At 41.2% G+C, this 27,601-nt stretch overlaps 1 protein-coding gene across 1 annotated transcript in view; it reads left to right on the top strand.

The window, feature by feature from the left end:
- pou6f2 (POU class 6 homeobox 2) overlaps positions 1-27,601 on the top strand; it is a 73,915-nt gene that overhangs the window by 40,646 nt on the left and 5,668 nt on the right. The window contains exons 6-9 of the mRNA XM_062441409.1: positions 12,799-12,939; positions 18,629-18,838; positions 20,916-21,069; positions 26,349-26,517. Of these exons, the coding sequence (XP_062297393.1) occupies positions 12,799-12,939; positions 18,629-18,838; positions 20,916-21,069; positions 26,349-26,517 (674 nt within the window). The remainder of the gene's footprint in view (positions 1-12,798; positions 12,940-18,628; positions 18,839-20,915; positions 21,070-26,348; positions 26,518-27,601) is intronic.

Genomic DNA, 27,601 nt, shown 5'->3' with positions numbered 1-27,601 from the left:
TTAACTATTAATTTAACAAAAAGCCAAAATATTCATAGCACATGACATAATATTTTCATTTTTGTGCATTTTGGGCCTTTAGAAGACATTTGTGGTGTTTTTACAGCTGTTTAATGCATTGTGTCTAAATCAATTACTTTTCTGTCATTTTCACACTTTGCAAAGTTATCCAGCGGCCCAGATTGAACCCTTCGGCGGGCATTTTCTGATCTTCAGGCCGTATGTTTGACACCTCTGTTTTGACTAAAGACACAAAAGGACATTTTTTGGTTTTATTGTGCATATTTTACACCCAGGAGGAGGAACTGCTCTGTGGAATAAAGTCAAGTCATAATTACCATAATACAATCAGCATTACACAGATAACACCCCTATTTCCTTCTGTCATTATTCCGACGCGCAGACTCACCCAGCCATTCAACTATTTGCTGAAAATACAGCAACGGAGACAAACACTCATTATGTTCCAATTAATGTCCCCATTGTAATTCTCTCCTCATGGGAGCTGTACGATATTCTTTGTAAACTCGTCGTGAGGAAATCCTTCAGCATCCATTACACCCCCCCCCCCCCCCCCCCCCCCCCCCCCCCTCTAGTGTGTGTTTTTGTTTCTTTTTAGTGTTTGGTGTTTTTAATTTGTGAGACCGAATTCATTAATTGGCTCATTAATATCCTTATTAGAATACAAATCACACCACAACAGACTGCGTCCCCTTGAGTCAATGGTCTCAACTCAGATTACTGCGGCTAATTTGGTTAAATGGAGTAAGAATGTACCTTTATAACCCTCCCTCGCCCTCGCCCCCGCCCACTCCCCTTCAACAGGGTACAGTAAGATGCGGCCCGTGCCTTCCCCCTGAAATAGCCACCGCACCACGGTGATGACAAATAGACGAGAGGGAGATTATGAAATTTGCTTAAGTGTGTTAATGGGCTGATTGCGGGAAGCCTGCTGGATTTTTTCGCTGGAAGTTGATTGATTAGAGCTGCGGGGTTTTCTCCACGCCCAGAGAGCTCAGGGATTTGACGGAGGGTGGAGGCGCTCGCCAAGTCTGTTACACCGGAATTGATCTTAATTAGATCTGAAAGACCTGCCACAGCAGAATGGTCGCGGCGATTAAAATGAAAAACAGGAGAAATTACTGATCAAATTAATCATAATGTCGGGCTACAGCTGTAGGTCTGGTGTAATTTGCCACTCCAGTGAGTTACATCAGCCCAGGCAGGGGGGAGAGGAGAGGCAGTACATACTGATCCGTGGCAGCGGGGGAAAGCTTAGGCCAGCCTATCAAACTCGCTTATTCCAGTTTGGATTGCCCGGACCCTCGTGACCCTGCTGCGCCATCCAGTGGAGCCCTAACATCTCTCTCTTTCTCTCTTTCTCTCTCTTTCTTATCTAATTAGTCACTCTGCAGCATTTTTATCGCCTTTTTTCTGGGGGGGGTTTCTTTTTGACAAATTCTTCCATTCTCCGTCACGTCTCTCTTTTTTACCGGAGCTGCATCCTCTGCTGTCTTCTCCGCCGTTCTTGTCATGTCTGTCTTGTCACCGGCATGTTGTGTGTTCACTAATAGCCTCTGACCTTGGTCCACTGTCTGGCTGTGGGGTTTTTTTTATTTTGGTGTGGCCCAGACGGAGACGGAGATGGAGGCGTCCTGTCTTCCTCCTCCGTCAGACTCCTGCCGTCTGTCCTCGTGTCTGTGTCTGTCTCTTCCACTCCTCCCTCCCCCCCTTTGCTCCTTTTCGCAGTCGTCTCCTTGATCGCTGTCAGAGCCCCACACTGGGCCTGTCCACTCTCCATCTGCACACTCATAGGGGTAATTACAGCCTAGGGGCCTGCCTCCTATCCCCGTGCTCCACAATTTACCACCAAAGCGTCCACAGACATCTCTCTTCTTCCCCACTGCACCCCGACATCACAGGACCGCAGGGCCTCAGACCCACAAGTGCTGCAATTACCTGAGCCTCTCCTCTATCCTTTTCTCTCTCTCTGTCTCTCTCCTCTCCTCTCCCTCCTCTCCTCTCCTCCACTGCTCTCCTCTCTACCCTTTGGCTCCCTCACTATTCCCTGGCAATCAGCCTTCATTAGAAGCCTCTGGTGAAAACCCATCGTCACCAAGGTCAGCTGCTGCCAACCACAACGGCCTTTCAGAGTCCTGGCTGTCTGCACTCTCCATCTTTCCTCACCTCCTTGGCATCCTCCTCCTCTTCCCTCCTCCTCCCGTTTGTTCCACCATCATCATCCTCCTCAAGTCTCGGGCCCATCTCTGCTGCTTTTGTCTCCAGCTGAGGCCCCTTCAGACACTCATGTCACCGTTTTCCACTGCAGTGCACTTTTACTTATGTCAACCGCTGTTAAAATCACCCACTGTCCAATTTGCTTCCGAATGTCTCTCTTTTTTATGGAGGTGGGGGGTGCGGTGCGAAGGTCCCCCACCCACACATTATATTAACATGTGTATTAAATGAGCCTCGCACATCGATTAATTGATTTTCCAGATCGGCTCCACATCTATTCAATTTAGCGAGACGGACCACCATCATTTCCACGGGGTATTAAATCAAAATTAAAATGACATGCTCAAATGTGGACCCAATGGCTCATACTGTGGATTGTCAATGAAGCTGGCAACACTTAAGTTGAGTAAAGAGTCCATTATCTGACTCAATCTACAGCGGTGTCTGCGTGATCTGGAAAAAGAAGGCTTATTAATTAAATTTAACATATATTTCTGCAATTATTTCTTCTTTTTTGTCCTTTTTTTGTTTTATTTTGCCTTCATAGTCGCATAAGTTGGATATAAACAGCATCAATGGTCCGTTTATGTGGTTTTAAGCTTAACCAGAAGGCTACTGGAGCCCATTTTTTGTGATTTTTTGCAGTAAACCACCATGTGCATATGAATGTTTGGGGTTTTTTTGCATGTAAATGACATATCCTAAATATATAATACAATAATATAATCCCAAAACATCCTTTGAGCATGCATGAAAGTCAAATGCTGTAGCTATATGGAAGAATGTCTTCTTTTTTGCCTTTTTTAGTTTTAATTTACCTTTATAGTCGCTTAAATTGGATAGAAACAGCATCAATGATCCATTTGTGTGGTTTTAAGCTTAACCAGAATGCTACTGGAGCCCATTTTAGTGATTTCCTTTGCAGTGAACTACCATGTGCATATACATGTTTGGGATTTTTTGCATATATATGACATTTCCTAAATATATAATCCAATAATATAATCCCGAACCACCTTTTGAGCATGCATGAAAGTCAAATGCTGCAGCTATCATTTAGATATCCAGGTCATGTCCCCGTGATTCTGGTATTTTCTTAAACTAAATATGAACTAAACTAAAAAATAATCCACTTAAAAACATGAATTTAATGTTTTTGCACCATAATTTGACCCTTTGCCATGTGTTTTAATCATCCAGAGCATTATGTTGAGAGATATAAACACACAGAAAGATCAAATTAATCAGTAAAAAGTCAAGTTCAAAGTGAAAAATGTTTTTAAAGGATGGGGTCGCTCTGGGGGAATTTGGACTCACGATCTTGATATTTCTAAAAAAATCCTAACTACAGCCATGCTAAAGTGACATTTTCACATTTAGGGAGGCAAAAGTTGCAAAATATCTGATATCTACTCCTGTGGTGAGCTCTGAAGCAACATCACATCTGCCTATTATTCAGTTAACACCTTTTTTTTCTTCTTTTTTAAAATTTAAATCAGCATTTTCAGATCAAAACTTTTAAACATGTATAATTGGAGAAACGTGGCGGCAGCAGACTGTGCTGGTGGTTGTGTGGTTTTAGAGCATGAACAGGCCCTCAGCTCTCCAGCAGCTCAGCCCAGCCTCTTATTAATGCACAGGAGATCCGGCTCTTAAGAAGGCAGAAAATTGCCTTACATAACAAGCGCTCCACAATTTAGAAATACAAATGTGCACTGTTGACTGAAGCAGAAAATAAGACTGTTGCCCATCAACAGCACCACATTTCATATGAATAATTATAAAGCATGGGAGCTAGATGAGGAAAACAACCTGACCATGACAGCTCTACTACTTTTATTTACTTCAAATGAGGGATTAGGAAGGACCAACGATGAGCCTTGAATTTCTAAATAAGGAGCAACTTAAATTTATCATATTTCAGAAGGATCATTTGGAAAACTGTAAAGGCACTTTCACTTTTCAGAATTACACCTACATACACCTACTTTTTTTTGGCTGTCATTGGTTTTTTAGGCTCACCAAGTTGATATTTCCTTTACTTTTTCTTTTTGATTTTGAGGTCTGTGATTCTTCTAAACTCGGCCCTGTTACTCTTGCGGCGGGCAGAGGGCTCCCGGCTCAGACACCCAGCAGAAAGGCAAGCTCTCCCCCGATCAGCCCACATGCACACTGGGGGCAACACGCATTAGACGCCCACAGGGGAGCCCTCAGATGGAGCACCAAGCTAGGGCTCACCTAACAGTGGATAAGGAATAGGGTTTCTTTAATTATGAGGCAGGGTTGTGACATTGAGTTCCCCCCTTCCTCTTCCAGCAGCCTCCCAGACACTGTCTAAGTGCTTCGCTCCGCTGAGGAGGCCAGTCCCCCCGCGGGGCGCGATTCCACTGCCTGTAATTTCTGATGCCCATTAGTGACCGCAAACAGAGCACCGGGCTCACACAAGGAATACAGCCGTGCAGCGCTGCCACGCTGTAAAAAGACTCTTTTAATGCAATGTTATTGCATTATGCCCTCCTCATAGACCAAGTCAAAAGTCCCATTTGTGGTCCCTGCAGAATATTATCAGAAATTCTTCTCCACAGTCTTTTCAGTCATGGTTAACAGAGGCTAGATTTGGTGTGCTTTTGCAACATATAGTAGGCTAAATTCCTCTAAACTGTAAACTCTTCTGCCCCGGACTCTATGAGGAACATTTTTGATTTTCCTGGTGGGTGATTTTATGCCCTTTATGTTTAACGGGAGGAGGGAACGTTCAAATTGATAGTTTTTTTTTTTTTTGCAAATGAACTCAACTTGAATACAAGATCGTCGCATTTTCTTAAGTCAACTCCAGAAAGAGGAAGGGGAGGCTCTGGAAGTCAAAACTCGTGTAATCAATACAAATACGGCTGTAAATGTCATCGATTCATCTCTCCACTTACGCTGATTTAGCTTGTGCCAACGACTGTGTATATTTTGGAGAAAAGAGAGAGAGAGAGAGAGAGAGACGTTGAGGGAGGGGAGGGAGGCTTATTTATCGATCAAGGGTGACCACATCTTAGCCACAGAGCCCCTCTCTCGTGATTAATCTCAGGGCTTAGAGTTGGCCAATGACAGATGACAGGCCTCCCCCTCAAACTCCTCCATTTCTCTTCATTACTGGCCGTATTTTTGGACACCACAGTGGAGAGTAATCATTTACCTTTATTGTGTTTATAAAGCTGCGGCATGGATGACCCTTCCTATATTGAATTGAGGACATCAAAAGATCACTGGACATTGATTAGGAGGATATTAAAGTCATTCAAATGCTATATTTATATGTCAAACAACAGCAGAGTGAAAAGAGATGCCATTTCCCCCCCACCACCACCACCACCTCCTCCTCCACCATAAACGAAAACAAATGTTGTGCAGTCGTTCCAGTTGAAACAGAGCTCCTCAAATCAAGAAATATGTTTTTATTACGCATTGAATATGGAGGTAATTGTCTTGGTAAAGGTTGGGAAGAGTCTTTTTAATAATACAGCAAAAATAATAGTGTTCATAATTTCTTTATAGGCTGATCGTATGACTCTTAATGATTTTATTCTTCATCCTCTCGCAGCAACTTTGAAAGAAAAATAAAGCAGGTATCCGCTGTAAAGTCGTAGCCATAGCAGCAATAGATTTACTGCAACACCGGTTTAACGCCGCTATGATTTCCAACCAGCCGACGCCAGTGTGGAACAGAAATAACTGCACCAAATATGTCACATCATGAGCTGAAATGGTCAGCACTTTCCCCGAGGATACTTAATCACCAAGTAGTTTCAAATTTAATACATCTGGAAACAGCTAAATATTATAGATCATTTCTCAGGAAGAGGAATCGTGTAAGAGGAATAGTAGTATAACTTATATTTTTTTACTCGCCCAGTGTGTGAGTGAGATTGCCCCCCCCCACCACCCCTCCATCCACCTCTTCCTAAACCAGAGGAAATATGCTTCTGCCGTGATTGATGACAAAGAACCCACTCTGAACCTCGGCGACTCACAATTATCAACAAATGGGCCCGAGCAGATTTTATGTAATGATTAAAGCCGCTGTTAATTTCACATGAAGGTAATGAGCGGGGGTGATTGACGGCCACTGTCCGACACTCCATCATCCCTTTATAGTTAGTTTAAACGTTTTCACGACTCTTCTCCCACTTCATTTGCATTTAGCCTCATTAGATATGGCCATTTCTGAGGCTGCCTGTGATATCCATTTCCTGGAGTTAATGCATTTTATTTGATCAGCCAAACCTCCCCAGTTAACTAGCTGTCATCCTGGCGTTTCTTATGACATCACTCCATTAGCACCCCTCCTCCGCACCCCCCTCCTCCCACCGGCCGTGTGCCACTTCAGCCGCCTCCACGCCCACATCCACTATAACCGCCGCCGTCCCCACGCTGCCGCAACCAATTCCAACGTCCGACCGTCAACTGGATGAAGCGTTATTGTGTTTTTATCCGTCTTTCACTGACCGGAACTTCTCCTCAAAGAAAAATGACGGCTCCTTTTTTTTTTTAAGGGGTTTATTTTTCACAACGTCTGCAGCAGAGGCCCAGTGGTGAGCAACAGACGGCGCTCAGAGGGGCTCAGAGTGCACGACCGCAGTGCGAGGCCCCCGCCAACCAAGGGACCAGAGGTGTTTTGGAGGGCCTAATGGCATTTTGATGTTCATAAGCACTGTGGATGTGCAAGGGAGGTGGGGGGAGACAGGGAGGTAGGGTAGAGAGGCCGAATTGGGGGGGTGGGAGTAGGAGGAGAGTCAGCAGAGGACTGTCAGTGGAAGACTAGCAGAGTCCTGACAGACAGAAAACGTGTTTTCTCATGTCACAGCTGATTACATTCACTCCGGAGTGGGAAAAGAGCAGAGAGGAGACAGAGATGTGAGGCTCAAAATGAACGAGGGGGGAAACTTCCTTGTTGTTCCAAAGATAAAGGACATTCTTCTCCTCCAGGAACAGCAGCGAGACTGTTCATTTGTACTTTTTAAACCATTCGGACGCTTTTGGCCGAATGACGACTGAAAGCATGAAGATTTGAGCTTTTATCTGACATTTAGGTGCATTATTTACACCTTTTAATGAACAATCAACCATCTAAAGACAGTTCTAGGAGGATAATACTCTACTTTCAATCACTTACAATTACCAAAAAGCAGTTTTAGCGACTTTAACCCTCACATACTGATCATATTCTGACTCATAATTAGTCTATGCACCAATTCACATTCATAAATATCAGAGAAAATCTAAAGAGAAGACAACACCACAGAGACTGATGTGGCTAATTAGTGACCAGTAATATTTTTAATTGTCAATTAACCTTTACATACTGTTCAGGGTCAAATTGGACCCATTTTTACATTTGAGGGCTGTAAACCACCCTTTATACATATATCTGCAAGTCATTAATAAATCAGTCATTAATAAATGTTTGATTAATCCTTAATGAAGAGTGTATAATATGGGAAAAAAGACATTTACAATCACTATTTTATGGTTCAGGAGAACATTTTAGAGTATATAATGAATACAGCAACATGTTTGAATGCTGATCAGCTGCACAAAAATATAAATATGATGCATTTTATTTCAATTTTTGTATATTTATGGTCACATTAGACATAATCCACCTTGCAGAAATGTGTATATGGTGTTTTTACAGCTCTCAAATGTAAAAAATGGTTCAAATATGACCCTGAGCAGTATGTAAAGGTTAATTGACAATTAAAAACATTACTGGCCACTAATTAGCTACATCAGTCTCTGTTGGTATTTTCTTCTCTTTTGATTCTTGAAGATATTTTAAGATACATGTGTGATTCTGTTGTTGAATCATACATGAGTAGAAAATACATTTTACACGCCACTGAAGCCTGAGACCAGACAAATCTGCCCGACTCTGGCGTGTGAACCACTTTGACCATTTATCTTTGCTCTTTTTTTTTTATATGTGTGTGTGTCTTGCGCAGGCCAAGAAAAAGGAGAAAAAAAGAAAAAAAAAAAGCAATTAAGTTTAAAAACGGCCACATGAAAAGAGCACAACCAAGAATAAACTCCAGTTAGTTTGTGTCAGACAATTTTTAGTTTCCAGGGGTCTCTCCACGGTTTGCAGGGACGCTATTTTTCCCTCTATTGCTGAGATTACACGGGTTGCTGCACCAGGTGACCCTCATGGTCAAACAGACGACGGAGAGCCCGGCGGAGTTTAGATTCCTTACCCTTCATACCACACGGAGAAAAGATGCATTTTTAACAATTTGCAAGGGTTCTTTTTTCCCTATGAGAGACATTTATTTAGTGTCCGTTGATCCCTGCGTAGACCTATGTATGTGGCTATAGAAGCTGTGAAGGCGCAGGCAGGGAGTTATAGGAGTTGCAGTGACTTTAAGGTGACAAGATAATGTCACATGATCTAATGGAGGCCAAGGTATGCTGCTGTACAACATGGAGAATGTAATAACAAAAGAACTTGAGTCTGAATTTAACTTTAACACCTAAAACATTTCTTAAACAAACACTGACTTCTGTTTGTTTTTGCAGCAGTTGTGCATGCATGTGTTTGTGTGCGTGCATGTGTGTGTGTGTGTTTTGGGTTGACCCTAAAAAAAACCCTGTTAACGCCCTTCCCTCTCTCTCTCTTTTGTGGCGAATGAAAAAGAACGAAACACAATGGTTAACTTGCAGGCTCTGCAAACTGGAAGATCACTGTTTATCTCCTCCAACACATGCAATCAGTACAAATGCTAGGCCAGGTCTGTCATTTTGTGCCTCCCGCCGAGGTGTTGAGAGGAGTCACCGTGGCGGAAAATCACCTGTTTAGGTGTTGAACACAGCCTCGCCTCTCCTTATTCCTGGCTCTTCTTCTTCTTCCAACTGCTATCCATATTACCCACAGTGCCAGCAGATGCAGCAACAAAGCCTTGCTCTCTCTTTTTCACCCAGATTTACCAGAATAACACGGCACCTGAAAGGGCTATCATCGAATGAAAACACAATGATAATGTTTCACAATAAATCTGAAAGCTTCTGAAACAGCTTATCACTCTCACAATGACACCGAGCACCAGCAGATTCTTTTTTTTTTTTTCATGGGAGGACTCTAGGTGTGCTTTGGCTGAGCGGATCACATGATCAGTGTGTTTAACTCTGTTCACCGGGCCGCGGTGGCTTTTCTCACAACAACACCTATAATACTGTGTGTTCACCAAAATGCCTTAAAGACCCCTCTTATCAACATGAGTGTTTTATATACCCCTAAACTACAAGCACAGTTATGTTACAGTAAACTTTACAAGAAGTTAAAGCTCCTTAGTTGTACAGTTGAGGACAGTAAACCTTCCCTTGAACCTTGACGTCAGCAGATTTAAAAACATTCAAGAAGATGACAGGTTGGAGAAGCTGAAAATGAGTCACCTCTTCTTCTGTATTGTCCTTTTTTATGATGAGTTAGGAACACAGATATTTAATTACATGTCTGTGAGATGTTTTGGTGCTCTGATGATAACAGAATGGAGAGGTTGTTTAATTTTAATGTTTATAAGTTGGCTACTTTTGGATGGTTGTCATGATGGTTTATTTGTTTAGCATTACCTGTATTTAGTATCTGGTTTAGGCCTCTAAATTAAAATCAAATCAATCTTCTCAAATACTTTGACTTCTTCTAAAGTTAGAAGTGGAGGTGAAATCAACGTCTTAAAGAAAGTTCTTCTGTATCCGTCACCCCAAATTGGCCGTATGTTAATTAAGTATTGGTGTTAACCTTTCATAGGGGCAACGTATCCTGGTGGAGATACAACTCTTAAAATCCGAAATATACTAAATATTTTAAAAATTATTTGTGGAAATGTTTACTTAGGTGCAAATGAGAGAACTAGTATCATCGAGGTACATAAAACGTAAATAATTAACATCTCATTTTCCACCAAGAATTAGTCTTTCTTTGTGTGTGCTCATAGTAAGACTTTTACTGTCCAAATCCATCTTGCTTCATGATCTTGTTGACTTTTAATAACATGAAAAACTCCCATTTTTTAAAGTTATTTTAACATCTAAGGAAACGTCACTACACATTACTTTGTGGTCGTGGTCAACATACTTTATTACAGCTTTTAGTTTCTGCTCTTTTATAACATCTTAACCCTTAAACAGGCAGGAGTGGACTGATGTTACATGTTATCTCATTTGCAACTAAAGTAAAACATTTCCATAAATATATATTAATTTAAAATATTTTTAATATATTTTGGATTTTATGAGCTGTATCTCCACCAGGATACGTCGCCCATATTAAGGTATAAAAATGGTCATAATGGTGATACATTCTTGCTTTCCCTGATCATTAATATCACACATATTAATCTCTATCAAAGTATTAACCACAAGATTTAATTCTACCAAATTCAAGGCAATCGTGCTCCTAACAGGGTGTTAAAGAGTCTCCTGGTGCACGCTGCCTGTTGAAGGGTTAAGCAAATTAAATAGTCTTTGAGAACATAAGTATGAAGAAGCCAGAGATATTGCATATTCATTTTTTTTAGACATCCCTCCAGATTAACTTGGATTCACTCATTTGTAGATAGATGAACATGATAAAACCCATATAATCACCATATATAAATGAATCCTAATGACACAGTGATACTGAATTATCATCCAGCCGTGATATTAGTTACTGCACAACGAAGCTCCTGAAGGCTGCTTACTTATGAAATGGATGAAACTTCACTTTAGGTACCGACGCAATTAGGAACGCACGACAACAGGTATTGCACGAAGCGTTTTGGCAAAGGACAGTTTGGTAAAGCAGAGGCTAAATAGTAAAAGCTTATCTGTCAGTTAGCATGTTTGCAGTGTAATTGTAAGAAAATACATTTGTTTGTTTGTGTTAGGAAGATCAGACATGAGTAAATATAGATAGAAATGTCAAGATTTTATAGTAGAATCACATTTTTTTATCAAACAGTGTCTGCAAAATGGCGAATAAATGCATCTTTCATGCTTGGTTATCTCTCTGAGTTTAATGAACCTTGACAGTAAATCAGCAAATAAGATCAAATCCCAAAATTCATGTAAGTTGAGGAACTTCTCATCAACGTAGACTGTCCATTATTATCAAAATCTTCACTCTAGGTTGACTTATATTTTGTTATCTTTGGAGCTTTTAGCAGTAAATCCCAATCAGGCTGCTGCTGCTGCTTTCTCTTAACATTTAGAAGACGTTAAGATTTGTGAAGGACGAGCGTTGGACACATAAAAGACAATCTTGCGATTATCGAGGAAAAAACTGGATGACTTTCAGACGAGGGGAGGCAATATCAATCACGGCCAATTTGAGGCCACCAACATGAAATATGATTTCATAAGACAAATGCAGTGTCATTCTTAATGTGCTTAACCTTTACTGTCAATGAAAAAGTATTGATCGCACGGTGGCATTTTTTCATCATTTGATTTCCGAAAGTGTAATAATATATGGTGGTGGGGTATAAGATAAAAGATGAATTGCAACTGAATGATCTCAGATGAACAAAAGCTGAACCTCCCCCCCTCCCCCTTCCCTCTCTGCAGAGTGCAAGAAAAGTGTGGGAAAGTTGATGCTTTTCAGTAAAGGAAAGAAAAAACACATTCTAGACGCTATTTTTAAGTCTTTTATATAAACTCTACTTTCTAATTCAAGCAATCCTTGTTTGAATATTGCCAACAATATTAGCAGCAGGGAGCAGGCTGCCTGTGTTTCTATTCTCTATTCTGGTGAGTAATTGGGAGGTCTCCTATCTCTTCATGGTCTTTGATCTACTTACTCAACCTAATAAGACTTTGCTCTGCTGCACTACAACCAAATCAGCAGTGCATTTTCAGCCTCCTAATAAGTGGTTAGCTTGATTTATATGGGTAATCTTGGCGATGTGGCGGGGCTCTACAACCTCTCTCCGATGCAAGGAGCCTCTTTTCACAACCACAGGCCAGACCAGATGAGTCCATTACAGCGGGGGTAAAGACGGTCATTTTAACCCTCCTTCTCCTTCAGTAGCAGTAGTATCAGTGTGCCGGTGTAGTCACATGACGCAGGAGGAATTCGAGAGTCGAAGCGTATCGAGGCGGTTGACGATAATACGGGTGATGCATGGCCACCGGCCGCATGCTCTCTATTGTGAGAGCGGGGATGTTGTTCGGGGGGCCGTTGCTGTTGCTGCAGGGGTGGAAAAGACTCGGCTCGGGGGCCCGTGGGGAGCCTCCGGGGGCCAGAGGAAGCACTTAGAGTGGTAAAATGGCCATTTATTCACAACCGCCCTCCCGTTTTCACTGCTCCTCCCTACCCTTGAGCCTCCCACTGGGCTCAGGAGCACAGACCTCTGGGAACTGTATGATGGACTGCATAGCCCTCACTACTGAACTTTACAAACCTCAGTGCAGTTAACCTACTCTGGCCCTCGGCTACACAAAAGTGAGAAACCTGCTTTTTTTATTGTAGGAATTTGTGACATTAACACATTGTAAGCTTTGACGAATGCTGTTTTTTTGCCTTTGCCCCCTCACCAGCTGAATCCTCTGGCCAGCCAGGCGGCGGTAGCGGCAGCAGCAGCCATGGGATCCATCGCCGCCGGTTCTCAGGTGTTCGGGAACGCCCTCTCGAACCTGCAAGGAGCCTCCGGACAGCTGGTCACCAACGCACAAGGACAGGTGAGGCCAGTTTCACACACACACACACACACACACACACAGCTAATTAAATACTACAAAGGCACAACAGTTTCCTTGGTAACCAGTCTGTAAAAGCTGCTTCTGGTCCCACTTTATCATGTGGGTGCAATTCAAATAAAAACATTTGTATAGTATTTCTGATCTTTCCACATTGATTTCTAGTGGTGGGTCTGTTTGTTGTCTTGAAGCTGTTTGTCTACAGTCTGGTAGCCAGAGCACCATATATTAAGCTTTTTTTGGAGGGGGGAATAAACAAAGCCCTTCTTTCTCTTATCCACATGCGGCTGTCGCAGTAAAACGCTGACCTTGTCATATTTACAGGGTGGCTGCAGAATTGTTCCATCAGTAGCCAGAGGCTTGAACGATGATGCTTGTCATTGTGGGTCCCTATCTAATGAATCATCTTATCACAGGTGCACACAGCACATATTAAAGGAAAATTGTATGGACAATGTGCCCTTTCATGCCACTCTGTGTTATTTACCGTAACCCCTTGTTTCATCTTTTAACACGTTGCACCGTCCTCGCAGTAATACGTTATATAACAAACACATCTGATACATGAAACACATAAAAAAAGGCTTAATTTTTAATGATACACATGATGGAGTTAAGTTTCAGCACCACCAGTGTGACTGTGCCTCATTGTTTAGAGTTAAGTGTTGTCTGTGCGCTGGTGCTTGATGCTAAACGTTGCTAATGAGACAGTATGGACTTCCCTGGCTCACAAGGTGCCTGGAGCACTGGGGACAGATCACTGTGGATATGGACTTGATGGGATGCTCTGTGCTTTTGTAGTGTCTTGGCGGCTGACACTCCCTGACATAATCAGGTCACAGAGACGGTCAAAGCCCTGGGCTACAGCCTTTGCTCCCCGCCTCATTATTCCACAACATTATTCAGACGGAGGCCTATGAAACATGCACTACCCTATCAGAAGCGCACCCCCCTCCTTCTTTACCCCCATCTTCCCTCAAACACTGAGGAGATTATACAGCCTAATACATACCTCAAACAAAGCTGGAGGTCCAACAAACATGCTCTCAAAGGCTCGTACTGTGAAGAGAAAAACTTTAGTCAGCATGGAAAAGCAAAAAGTCAGAGGAGTACCTTTTATCAAGGTTTGTACTCACTAAAAAAAACTGCTTTTATCCATTCGGTTTAGTGTTTAATTGGAATTTTAAGTAACAATCTCCATCATGGCTGTGCTCTGTTAGTAAAAAGTCACCTTTCCTTGAATTTAAAACATGGTATACTGTCTTTGACCGCATAATTTCCCTCTACAACTTTGTCAAAAGACCCTTTCATGAGAGAGAGCTCTGGGGACCTTGAAAAGCGCCGGGTTTGATGGACGTTTTGAGTTCAATATGTTTTTAAACCTTAATTATATTGGCCCCAGTCATTTTATTCTCCAAGGAGAATCAGTGAGGTTCTTTTATCCTCACCACCTCTACAACGGCAATTTAGGCTGAGGATAAAAGCCAGAAATGTTGTTAAGTCCTGATATTTTTCCCCCTCTTTTATAAATCTCTGGCATTTTTGTGAAAATGTTCCATTCAATCTTCCAATTCGGACTTTCCCTGCAGTTGTATCCTGGGGTTAAAAATGAGGCGGGAAAATGGGGGATATTTAATTTATAGTAACATACATCCTGAAAGGTGTAATTACCCCTGAAATGGTTTAGGCGTGTGTATGTGTGTTTGTGTGTGTGTGTGTGTGTGTGGCAAACCCTAGCCTTGCTCCAATTAGACCATCTATCCCATTCATTCCCAACACTCCCAGTCCTCCCACTAATGCAGAGAACAGCCGGTAAGCAACGTACACACAGTTAACCCACAGCACAGACGCGTCCCTTGTATTGATGGATGCTCTAGTGCAACCGTAGTGTAAACTGATATTGATCTTGTAGCTGTAAATCCAATCGAAAGGGGGGAGGACTGAACTATTGATTATTTTTATTATCAATTAAACTATCGATGCTCTACAAGTTCCTAGGTCACTTGTTTTATCTGACTGACACCCAAAAAACAATTTAGTAAAGAAGCAAAAGGTGCAACCAGCTGCAGCATTTAAACCCTATTTAACCCCTAACATACTGTTCAGGGTCTAATTTGACCCATTTTGAAGAAGAAAAAAAGCATTAAAAACTTTTTTTAGCCATAAATTTAACAACTTATCTTCATGTGACCCAGAATATACAAACAATGGAAATATTTTACAACTTTCTAAAAGTGTTTTGGGGCAGCTGATACACAAAATTACACACACAATTATGTATAGAGACTAATTATGATGGGGAATATGTCTGAATATATCTGAATATGAAGAGTATGTAAGGGTTAAGCTATCTAAATAGTTGGCTCTAAACTACTGTATGTTTCCTGCTGTATAGTTGGGAAAATATAACTGATACTGAAGTCCGATAACTTTTGAAGTAACTACCCACCATGTTCTGTATAAGCTGTAAAAATGGACACCCAGTGCAGCATTATGAGTCTGCTGCTTTAGTCTTTGATTTGCTCTGAATGTGATGTGTTTTTATGGGGGGGGGACTTGTGTGTTGACGCGAGTCCAAACTTCCCCAAACGGTTTTCCTTCCTCCCCTCTCGGCTCCCCAATTCACCGCATGAACAGCGGAGGAGAGTAAATGGGCAGAGATATTGCCTGGCGACCATGGCTAAAGACACAGATTGGCCCTGGCTGGAGAGATGAGATGACATTTCTGTGGAAACAAGAGCAGCATAATCTTAATGAGTTCTGCTGGGTGGAGAGGAGAAGCGTTACTCACACGCCGTATAAAGTGGAGCGGGAAACAAACACAGGAAGCCAAACAACAAGATAGCCAACAGTGAGTTAGAGAAGGAAGGTCCTGAAGGCTGCTTATTTAGGAAATGGATGAAACTGCACCTTAAGGACCGACTCAATTAGGAACACACAAACAGATATTTTGAAGCTGAAATTGTCACACATATCCACCAAATTCAGACGATGCTGCACAGTAAGTGAATATTCTACTGGAGCAACTTCACCATCACCAAACCAGTACTTTTTATTAACAAGCATACAAACACAAGCAGATGGTGGTAAATCATCAAATCACAATAAAAGTTATCTCTAGGCACTTTTCAAATGTCTAGACCGATCTTTAATTTAATTTAAAGTGACCCAACGTTCCCCAATGAGCAACAGAAACGCTCTCAGTAACACAGCTAGGTATCATTTGAACATTTTTGATATCAGTGCTATCAATGTTACAGCTAAGTTTCAGTATTGATACCAGAAGAATACTTTCTTTGGGGGTAATATGACCCTTTTTTAACCCTCATGTTCTCCTCGGGTTGATTTTGACCTGTGAGGAAAACAGGCATTAACTTAAAAATGAGATATAGTATCATTTCAATGAGGCATATTGACCATCATTTCCAAAAGAATACATCTAAAAACTTGTGGTAATAAGTTGGAATAGAGTTGGCTAAAAAGGTCTAACATCAGTCAAAAAAAGACAAGGTTGATTTTGACCCAGGATGACAAAAGTTGCACGGTCAACTGGAAGACAAACTGCTCAGTGCATTAACATTAAATAATAAAGTTTGTCCCAGTAAAATAAAGATTAAAATTTAAAATATTTTGTGATACAGATTAGAAAACATCTGATCAAACAGTGTCTGATCTTCATACTTGATGCTGTAGACACATTTCTGTTGATACTCCAGTTATTGAGATGCAATTAAGTTAAAGTATAAACTCTACACCACTTTTTATAAATGGAGCCCATTCACTGTAAAACACATTACTGCATTCATCTCTTCCCATTAAAGCTATTGCATAACAAAAACCTGCCCTTCTGATGATAAGTCACCACACAGAAGTTTAGAGCTTTGTGACACTGCCGTGAAACATCTGCCTGAGACAGTCAGATGGAGAAGCATTGCATCGTGGGTACAGGAGGACGAGAGCTAAGCTGTCAGCCGCCCGCTCTTTTATTATGCTTATAGAACAACCACTTAGTCCAATGACGATGAATAATTGAGCGGAACAAGTTCCCTGCCACAGTGGCATGCAAAGCGGGATCAGTGGGACTCGGGAGACACGAGTGTCAGGCAGGGCAATAAAATATGCTAAGTGGCAGGAGAGCATTACAGCGAATTTGTAAAGCCGGCGCGGAGAGAGAGATAAATTATCTCTCCCCTAATGCGAAGCAACGTAAGCAAATGAGCCGTGGCAAGGATGAATTACAGATTGTCGGCCCACCTTTCTCTCACTGATCCCTCCCTATTATGTCAAAGAGACAGGGGGGAGAGAGGAGGAGGAGGAGGAGGAGGGAGGGATGGAGGCAGACCGCGCATTAAAACACATCAGCAGTGGTGGATAGAGAGAGAGAGAGACTAGGGAGCCAGGAAAGGCTCGGTTTATGCTATGTGGGCGCTGCTTGTGATTTTTACGTTGCTTAGGGAGAAGATGAAATATAAACTTAAAGAATGAGATGAAGAGGAAGATGACATTTTTTAGCAAATAACAGAATTTTAAAATGATGGACGTTGAGCCGCTCTCTGCTGTAATGAGGCTTGGTGGAGGAGCGCTGTCAGTGGGTTAGGGTGAGTGGGGTGGAGGAGGGTGGAGGAGGGTGGTGGGGGGCGGTGTTGGGCTGGGGCGACGGCTGCTCAGGAGCTGCCCAGAACCAGTCCCCAGATGACATTAACCTTCATCATGGTGAAGAGGCGCTAAGTCCCCCCTAAAGCGCCACTCTTGGCCACACTCTGGCAGCTCTGAGAGCTAAAACGCTGCAGTGACACTCTGCCGCCCCCTTTGATCTGCCCTTCCTGATTACAGCCACAGAGGAGAGGAGAGCAGGGGATGGAGGATGAGGAGGAGGAGGGGGGTGGGAGGGTGAAGTACCCCTGGGACCCTGAGAGTTGAATTAGAAACACAGGGTCCTGTCTCACTCTCTGATGCTCTCTTTCGCTCCCTCTTATTGTTTCTTTTCTTGCTCTTTCTTCCCACTTCTTGCTCTTTGCCTGTATGTGTGAGAGAGGAAGAGAGAGAGGGGTGAGGGGGGGGGGGGGGGTGAAATGGAAGTCTCTGTCTCTCAGCAGTCACACTCCTTCTCACCAGAGACAGACAAAGACACTTAAGCACAAACACACTTTCTCACACACACAGGCACACGCACACACACACACACACACTCATCCCGGTCTCGGCCTGGTGATGGATAATACAGTCAGTGGTGTGCACCATCACACACACAGGTATTCAGCGTTGACCTTTGCAGTGTGCTCCCAGCAGTGTGCTTTGGCTTCACTTGCTCCAGTCTGTAAAACCACCTCAGTGACAGATGATCAGTGGACACTTGTGCATGTTTCTCTCTCTTTCTTTCTTCCTCTCTTTCTCTCTTTCTCTCTCTCTCACTCACAAACCAAAGCGAGCTCTGATTAGCCTCATAAAGCCTCAAAATGTTTCCTCACTTTGTTCCAAAAAAGCACCTAAAAAAGAAAAGAAAAGAAAAGAAGAAGAGGCTCACAGCGGCAGAGATCATTAAGACTGATACCTCCAGTAGCGTTTACACTCTCTGCTCCTTCCTCTTTTTTTTTAAAAACGCCCAGCTGATTTCTCCTCTCTTCTCCTCTCTTCTCCTCTACTACACTCCCCTTCTTTCTTTTTTTTGTAGATAATTGGAACAATCCCACTGATGCCCAACTCTGCAGGGCCCTCCAGCCAATCAGGGGGTGGCAACCCAGCACTGCAGGTACAGCCAATTACACCTCAGCTTCTGACCAACGCTCAAGGCCAGATCATCGCCACGGTGATCGGCAATCAGATCCTGCCTGTCATCAACACCCAGGGAATCACGCTGTCACCAATCAAGCCTGGACAGCAGGTAGGTAACACACACAAACACACACAAACACACCCCCCCACACACACACACACACACACACACACACACACACACAGATATATATATATATAAGGGAGTTTATATTATACCGATGTGCCCAAATGACCAACAATGATCCACAAACCTCTTCCGCCTTTAAAACTGTTGAATGAGCAACACCTAGTGGAGTCACGGAAGCAATTGGATATATTCAAGCACCTCCCCAATTTTTCCCGCTTCAACACTCATAAACGCTTATTTGCATCATTCCACTCGGGAGAAATTGTAGCTTTTTTTGGTGCATTCGCTCTAAATATATGTGTGTGTGTATGTTTATGTGTGTGTTTGCATGTTTCAGTGTGTGTATGTGCATGTTTAAGGGGGGGAAGCACTTGTCAGCCAACCTTTCAGACTCAGAGAGAGAGAGCCAAAACCCTCCTCCTCCTCCTCCCTTTCCTTCCACCCTCACCCTAAAAAAAAACAACAATTTTCATCACCCCACAAGCTCAAAACGCTCCCTCTCTCTCTTTCTCTTTCTTTCTCTTTTTCCTCTTTCCATTTCACTCACCCCTCCTTCCTCAAATCACTTTCTCCAGCCTTATAATTTTGTCCTCTCTGACCTGAACGAGAAGTATTTTGTTTTGATTTAAAGGAACGACGACCAAAACACACAACTTCTACTTTTATAAGCATGCTAGATTTTGCATCCACACACACACACACACACACACCGCGCTCCCCCAATTTAAGGAATCCATACAAAGTGAGGAGTCAAATGCTTGCACGCACGCGGGCGAAAATGAAAACGTTATTGACTCGATAATGACGATGTCAGTCAGCGGCAGAATTACTGAGTAAAAAAGTTCAGCATTACAGTGCAGAATGGATGAACTGGCGGGCAGATGGACACCTAATTGTGGTTCCCCTCCTTAAAAATACACACCAGATCACACTCTTGAATGAATTATTGCATTTGTAATAATGTTTATGCTTTTGTCTCCACTTCAAAGCTCCCCGCATGTACACATTGTTCCACGGGCATAATTTACGGTTGTCAGAGTCTGCAGTCTAGAATATTTCCAGTGAAGCTAGATAATTCTCCGAGCCTGTCAACAGTCCTGACAGTGTGTGCATCGCTGTTGACACCCCCCCCCCACTTCACCCTCCTAAACCACCACCGCCGCCGCCGCCATCCAAACAAACACATGCCACAGAGAAAATAATTAATAGCAAAGAAAGGAGAGAGAAGAGGAGAAGAAGCCGGCCTAGCTTCTTTACGGCACAGACAGCTTTTCCCCCCACCACTTTTAAAAGTGAAGACGTACCATCTTGATCTTGTAAAAGCAATTCAAATGTGCATAAAACATGAAAATACATCGGTTTTTTCACGCCATCAGAACGCACGGCTTGTGGATCATGAATTATGTTTGATACGGGGGACTGCTGTGTCCACATGTTGTTGTTGTTGTTTTTTTTTTATTATTTTCCAAATGCAGACTCGCCGTTATTAGCGGCCTCGTCGCTCTGATGACGAGACACGACGACTCTAATTGTCATGAGCTGGATGTTTTTTTGGAGTTGATTTGTGCACGGAGGCGATTACGAAGCTCATAGAGACAGCGGAGTACCTGTGCTGAACCAGCATCTACTTCCTGTTAGAGTAGTAAACTGCATAGCATAACACAACATAGCGTCTGTTAGTCTATTGAGCAGATTTTTGACGCTTTATTCTGCTTTTCATAGCAAATCGAGGCAGATTCAAGCTAAATCTGATTACATTCACCTGCTAAGTGGCTAATTTAATAGCTGCTGATTGGTTGATTAGATTTAATACAATAAGCCAATCATTATAATGACATGATTACAGTAAATGATGCTTATTCTGATGATGCACAGAGGGAATAAAAGATATTTGTTCTCTACTGCATACTGTCAATATATTGTGTCAACTCTCTCTCTCTTTCTCTCTCTCTCTTTGTGTGTGTGTGTGTCTGTGTGTGTGTGTGTGTGTGTGTGTGTGTGTGTGTGTGTGTGTGTGTGTGTGTGTGTGTGTGTGTGTGTGTGTGTGTGTGTCCAGCTGCCTCAGGCCCAGCAGGGTCAGACAGGCCCCGCATCGTCTCAGCCCAACCTGCTCCACATGCCCCACAGACAGAGTCCTCTCCACCAGGCCTCCTCCTCCTCCTCCACCTCCTCCTCTTCCTCGGCTCTCAGCGTGGGGCAGCTGGTCAGCAGTAAGTGTCCGAAACTGTTTCACACACACACACAAAAAACACACACAACATGCCTACAGTGAATAAGTGCTAAAAGATGAGTCTACCCTGCATAGAAAAATATAGATATTGTTACATATAAGTAGGGTGTAGTCATGCAGATTTTAGGTATTATTTGCCCAGATTTTGATATTTCTGTCTCAAATAGCATGGAGGTGAATACACTTTAATAGATTGCGATGATCAGGGTTAAAAGAGCAACATTTCTCACATTATCGTGGTTACTCTTAATAATCCACACTGCAAAAATCTCCTTTATATCTGTGATTGGACTCCCTGTGATCGTTTTTTATGTGTGGAAGAGGGTTTAGTGTTGTAACAGTGTTGTAACAGCATCCCAGTTTGTTCTGATGGCTTCTGATGCCAATAAATTAGTCTGAAGTACTTTCTAAAACCATATTTAATTCTTCTTGAATCTAAAGTAGCAACTTATTTATTCTCATTCCTTCATTTCTCAAGATACAGACCCACATTTCTAGCAAATTGAGATAAATTGATATAACTGGTTGAAATATTCTGTCTCCTCTGGCAGATTATTGTAAGAAAGTAATGCTATGAATGAAGTGACTTGATGAGATTGATGATTTATACCAGGATAATCAAATATATACTCAAATAGCAAGGAATCATACAATAGGATGAAGGTTTTTTAATGCACAGACCACGTAATAAATCATCCCAATGCAAACTGTTGTCAACATGATCTGTGCATTATCGGGACATCGTTTTCTAGAAAGAGATTACAGCTGCAACTAACAATTATTGTCATTATCAGTGAATCTGCTGAATCATTTGTCCAATAAAATGTCAAAAAAATGGTGAAAAATGCCTTTAACTGTCCAAAATCCAAATATATGTAATTTACTATCACATATGACATAAGAAAAGCTTCAAATCATCACATTTGAGAAGCTACAACCAGCAATATTTTTGCATTTTTGCTTAAAAAATGATCAAAATAGTTCCGCTGATTAATCGACTAATCATTGCAGCTCTAAAAGATATGATTTAAAGTCATTTTTTCAGTGTTTTGAATCACTTTACCATAGAAACATCTATATATTTTAAAGCCTGGGCCAATAAAAACACTGTTAGTAATCAAAGGAACAGCGTCTTTTTCATAATTCAGGTGAACTCCCCCTTTAAACACAACAGATTCAACAGGCAGACTCACCTACATTACTCTGTGTGGACAGCTTGTGACTGATTCCCCTGCTTCATAACATCGTTTTATTTTTTTCTCCCCCAGCCGACTGTCATTTTTTTTTGGTATATCAGCCGATCCAAAGTGGCGTGTGTTACGTATAATGAACATAAGTTTCATTCTCTCAAATGCGTGGGCCTTTTGGCAGAGCCTTATAAATCACCGGGGCCGCAGCCTGTCAGCGTGCCCGCTATTGCCTCTAAAAGCTGTTTTATTCAGATAAATTTTATTTGTCAGTCGATTCCCCTAAACTCCACGTAAACTCATTTCAAAGGCAACTACAATGCCTCTGAATTTAATAAAAGAACAAGTCGCCATTGATCAGCTCGTTGTAGACATTGTGTTTAGTTCATGTTTACTTGTAGCTCGGAGGAAAAAAAACAAAAAAAAACAAACATCATCTTGTAAACCGTTTTTCGAGCCTGCACAAAATCATCGTGGCTCGGCTTCAGCGGCAAATAGAATTAAAGCTTTATGCTGAGTACGAGGCGTATCGCTTCCTCTCAATATCACTTACAGCGTACATACACAAAAGAAAAACAACATAAAAATAAAACCCTGTGACAGAAGCAGAGTCGAGGAGAGAGAGAGAGAGAAAGAGAGAGAAGATGAAATGTCATTGGCCACAAACACCAAAATGCCAGAAACACATTAAGAAAACAAGTGTCTAAAGTGTTCTTTCAAATAATCAAATGGAGAAAATGTCAATCAGAAAGAAGATTATCAGCAATATTTTGAGTTTAGTTTATTTTAAGCTTCTTTTTATTGCAAGGGGAACGTTCACTGAGCATGCACGCAGTCCGAAAAGTCACCTAACTCCACCTCTTCCTGCAAAAATACAAGTATTGTGTAATGATTGACAATAGATGCAGACTCCAGAGCAAGACTCCAGTCCAATAAGTGTAATGATAAATCAGGTTATGCAGGTATACAGTCAGGTTTAGGCAGAGGTAACCAAACAACAAAGGGTCAAAAAAACACTAAACTGGGTCAAATAAAAAGGAATTCATGCTAGAAAAAGGCCGGGATGCTCACAGGAAACTGAAGAGAAGTGAGCACACAGACTAAATACACAAGGGAAGGTGGGTTAATTAGACACAGGTGACACTAATCAAGGCAGGACAGGTAATCACACACAGGAGGACAGGAAGTGAAGATCTCTGAAATGAGAGATTAAGATGACTACAAAATAAAACAGGAAATAACAACAAATGCACAAACTCATGGACTAGATGTTTATTAGTTTATTTGTGCAGGGACGTTACTGTAAATATGCCAGAGTTAGCTCTAAAGGTTTAGTTTTCATCTGTTGTCTGTGGTCAGGTTTATAGCTTAAAACTCAAGAAACAGGTTTAAAAAACACTGTTTATGAGACGTGTCAGTTACGATAAATATAAAACAGTCAGTGATGTCAGCAGAAGACAATAAAAGCAGCACAAACTACGACTTCACAAGAGCAGCAGACGTAAGCACAAAGAAGTATGTATGTGCAAAATATGGTTATTAACACACCGCCAATAAAGATGCTATTTGTAAAACAAAAAAAAATAAAAAATTACCTTTCCCCCACTTTTAATATCCTGAGTCCCTGTGTTACTTGCTTATTTATATCTTATTATAAGCCAAACATGCCATAATATCTGTAAAATCAGCTTATTTATCTCTTATTATAGTCCAAATATGCCATAAAATTAGTAAAATCTGCTTATTTATCTCTTAATATAAGCCAAATATGTCATAAAATCAGTAAAATCTGCTTATTTATCTCTTATTACGTGCTAAATATGCCATAAAATCAGTAAAATCATATTATTTATCTCTTATTATAGTCCAAATATGCCATAAAATTAGTAAAATCTGCTTATTTATCTCTTAATATAAGCCAAATATGTCATAAAATCAGTAAAATCTGCTTATTTATCTCTTATTACGTGCTAAATATGCCATAAAATCAGTAAAATCATATTATTTATCTCTTATTATATGCCAAATATGCTACAAAATCAGTAAAATCTGCTTATTTATCTCTTGTTATGTGCCAAATATGCCATAAAATCAGCTTATTTATCTCTTATTACGTGCTAAATATGCCATAACATTAGTCAAATCTGCTTATTTATCTCTTATAACAAGCCAAATCTGTATTTTTAACATCATTACATCTTTTCTCTTCCTATAAAACAGTTTCAAATGTTTTTTGAGGCATTTACAAAAGTTCAGCCAATCAGGAAGTATGTATAGAGATTAGAGATAAGAGATATGTGTTTTTGATATCAGTGAGCAAAATCTTTGTTTCCACGCCCAGAACAATGTGTCTGAGCTCTAATTCATTTAAAATATCTTTCTTATCTTAAATTAATATTATACATCACATTACAAGCAAAACAACTTCACCTAAATAACTTTAACATTGACGAGATAATGTGTCCAAATACACATCAAATGTTAATATAAGTTTAATACTGGTCTCTTAATGAGGGGAAAAGTCCACATTTCTAACATTTCTACTTCTAATTCTCAACCGGTGGGTCACAACTACAAACTTTTCATCATCATTCATCATTTAGTTGAGTTCAGGTGAGTTATAATTAACACTTTAACACAAAGCAAATTGTTTTTCTTTAAAGTTAAAAGACAGACGAGACGAACATGAGCCTAACGTGTAATTTATAAGAGCGATGTTTGTTCCTTATTGTCCTTTTTTCCCAAAGCTCAAGTAAATTGAGTGTTTAACCTGTAATTATTAAGCTTATTAGTTTAGTATTGCCGTGTGTAGAAAAAGCCCAGAAATTGATCGTCGCTATTGTTTCACAAAAGAAATATTCACTTTTTTTTTGTTTGTCTCGGAACACTCGACTTTTCATTACCGCCAAACAAATTATAATGATTTAAATCCTTAAAAAAACGTATTTTCAGGGGGTTGCGTTTTTTTTTTTAAACAAATATGGATCCATGAGGGAGAAGCTCCTCCACCATTAGTCTTTTCGGAGCGGTCTAAGTAAATAAACTCCGCAGGGGAAACGATGATGAAGAGATGCTCATCAATGTGGAGATGATGGGACCCGAAGCTGTGAGTGCTCATCCCTCCCATTTTAGTCAGCTCGTAGTTTTTTTTTTGTTTTTTTTTTTCCCTTAGTCCCTCGTCTTTTTCCAAGTGTTCACACGTCTGGAGCAACGCCGCACACGCTACACGTCACTTATGAGGCACGACGAGATGGCAGCCCCCATAGATTTTTGCTTAAATACGCTTGGAGGATTCCTTTAATAATTCATTGATAATGACCAAGATGAATAATTCAGAGGCACAAACTTTGCTTTAGTAAGCAGGATGCCAGGGCACCTGACATTGATGTACAATGTGAAATCACTTTTTATTAGCAGGGAAATTCTTCAAAATGCTTCAGTGGATTTTTTTTTTTTTTTTTTTTAGATGTGTTCGAATGCGGAAGATTCACAAACAGCATTTCTTTGTATGTGGTCTGTGTATCGTTTGTAGCGGCGCTGCAGGCCTGAACCATCTTCACTGAGGGGTCAGATGGATGGAATAATGTCTTTATGTATTCTTTAATGTTTATTTTGGAGGCTGCTAGCTTCACTTTGCTACGTATTCACACAGACAACTAAAAGAAGTAGAAGAATCAGCAGATCTACAGTATCTCATCTGCTCTGGATCCGTCCTCCTATTGAATTAACGAGCTCTGTGTCATGAGCTTTTTGTGTGTTTGAGATTGAAGATTTAAACTTGCATGTCAGAGAGTCGTGGCACGCCTGTATTCAACACCTCAGATTAATTTATTCTTCAAAAACATCTCTTTTAGACACATGTACAAGGACAAAAAAAAGAAAGAAATAATACAATCTGACCCAAGAGCAAGACTATTTCTTTCTCTCTTTTTTTCCTTTTTTTTTTTTTTAAGTTGCTCGATCACACGTATGTTTGCTTCATTCACTCCGAGGTAAGCGATGGAGGAGCAGAGGGCTAATAATACAAAAAAAAATGTAACCTGTGTGTGTGTGTGTGTGTGTTGTATTGTAGACCCGCAGACCGCCCCCAGCGAGGTGGACGGGGTCAACCTGGAGGAGATTCGTGAATTCGCCAAAGCATTCAAGATCCGCCGCCTGTCCCTGGGCCTGACGCAGACTCAGGTGGGCCAGGCGCTCAGCGCAGCCGAGGGGCCGGCGTACAGCCAGTCAGCCATCTGCAGGTAAGACCCAACAAACAGGAGAAACACCTACTTATAGAAATGCTCATTATTCCCTAATTAATATGTCCTAATTCTGCCAGAGAAGCAGCTGAGCCTCAGTGAGCTGTCCGGTGCTCATAACCGCCATTTATATCACATTATTAAAATATTAAAATACATAATTGAGTATCAACCAAACCTCCTGAAAAAAGAAGCTTCTCGTGTCTGTGCTCATCCCCTTCTTCTTTCTCTCCTCTCATCCACCGACATGACAGCAGAGCGTCACTTATGCAAAATACATACACGAGTATTACACGGAGCACTTAAAGCATTTAATAATTACTAAGGCCCCCCCCTCTTCCCCCCTCCCGTTAGCCTGTTCGTTCCGCATGAACATGACGAGAGCTCGATGGCGACGATCTGTTAATAAGATAGCCGTGTTTTTACCGCTGCCACGAGGACAGTTTAGGCATAAATGGCGCGTTATATATTCATGAGACAATCAGACAATCAGTGTTTCATCCTCCTGTTGTTCCACTCCACTAACGCTTTGCATGAGGGCGACAAATGAGCCGCGTTCCCATTTGATGTGAGGAGATTGGGGCCTAAATGGTGTCCGAATATTACTACTATTACAAGGGTTTTTTAGATGTGAGTGTAAAAGTGTAGCATCACGAACAAAATTTAAACAAAATCTCCTTTTAAAAGATCATTTTTTTGTTGTTTTTCTGCACATTTGCAGCTTCTTTCCCTTTCTCTAACCCTCTAACCCTAAATTATGTCCAAATATTACTACTTTTTCATGCAACCAACACCACTTATTTCTTTGCACATTTGCAGCCTCTTTCCCTAACCCTCAAACTCTATATAATGTCCAAATATTACTACTTTTTCAAGTGTTTTTTGTATTTAAATGTAGAAGTGCAGCATCAGAAACACAACTTAAGCACAATTTCCTATTAAAAGATGATTTTTGAGTTGTTTTTTTACACATTTGCAGCCTTTCCCTAACCTTCTAACCCTAAATAATGTCTAAATATTACTACTTTTTCAAGCAACCAACACAACTGAAACAAAATCTCCTTTTAAAAGATAATTTTTGAGT

Source organism: Scomber scombrus, chromosome 20 (assembly GCF_963691925.1).
Source record: "Scomber scombrus chromosome 20, fScoSco1.1, whole genome shotgun sequence".
Taxonomy (NCBI): Eukaryota; Metazoa; Chordata; class Actinopteri; order Scombriformes; family Scombridae; genus Scomber; species Scomber scombrus.
Note: the sequence above shows the minus strand (reverse complement) of the source record. Positions and strands in the feature narration are given on the sequence as shown.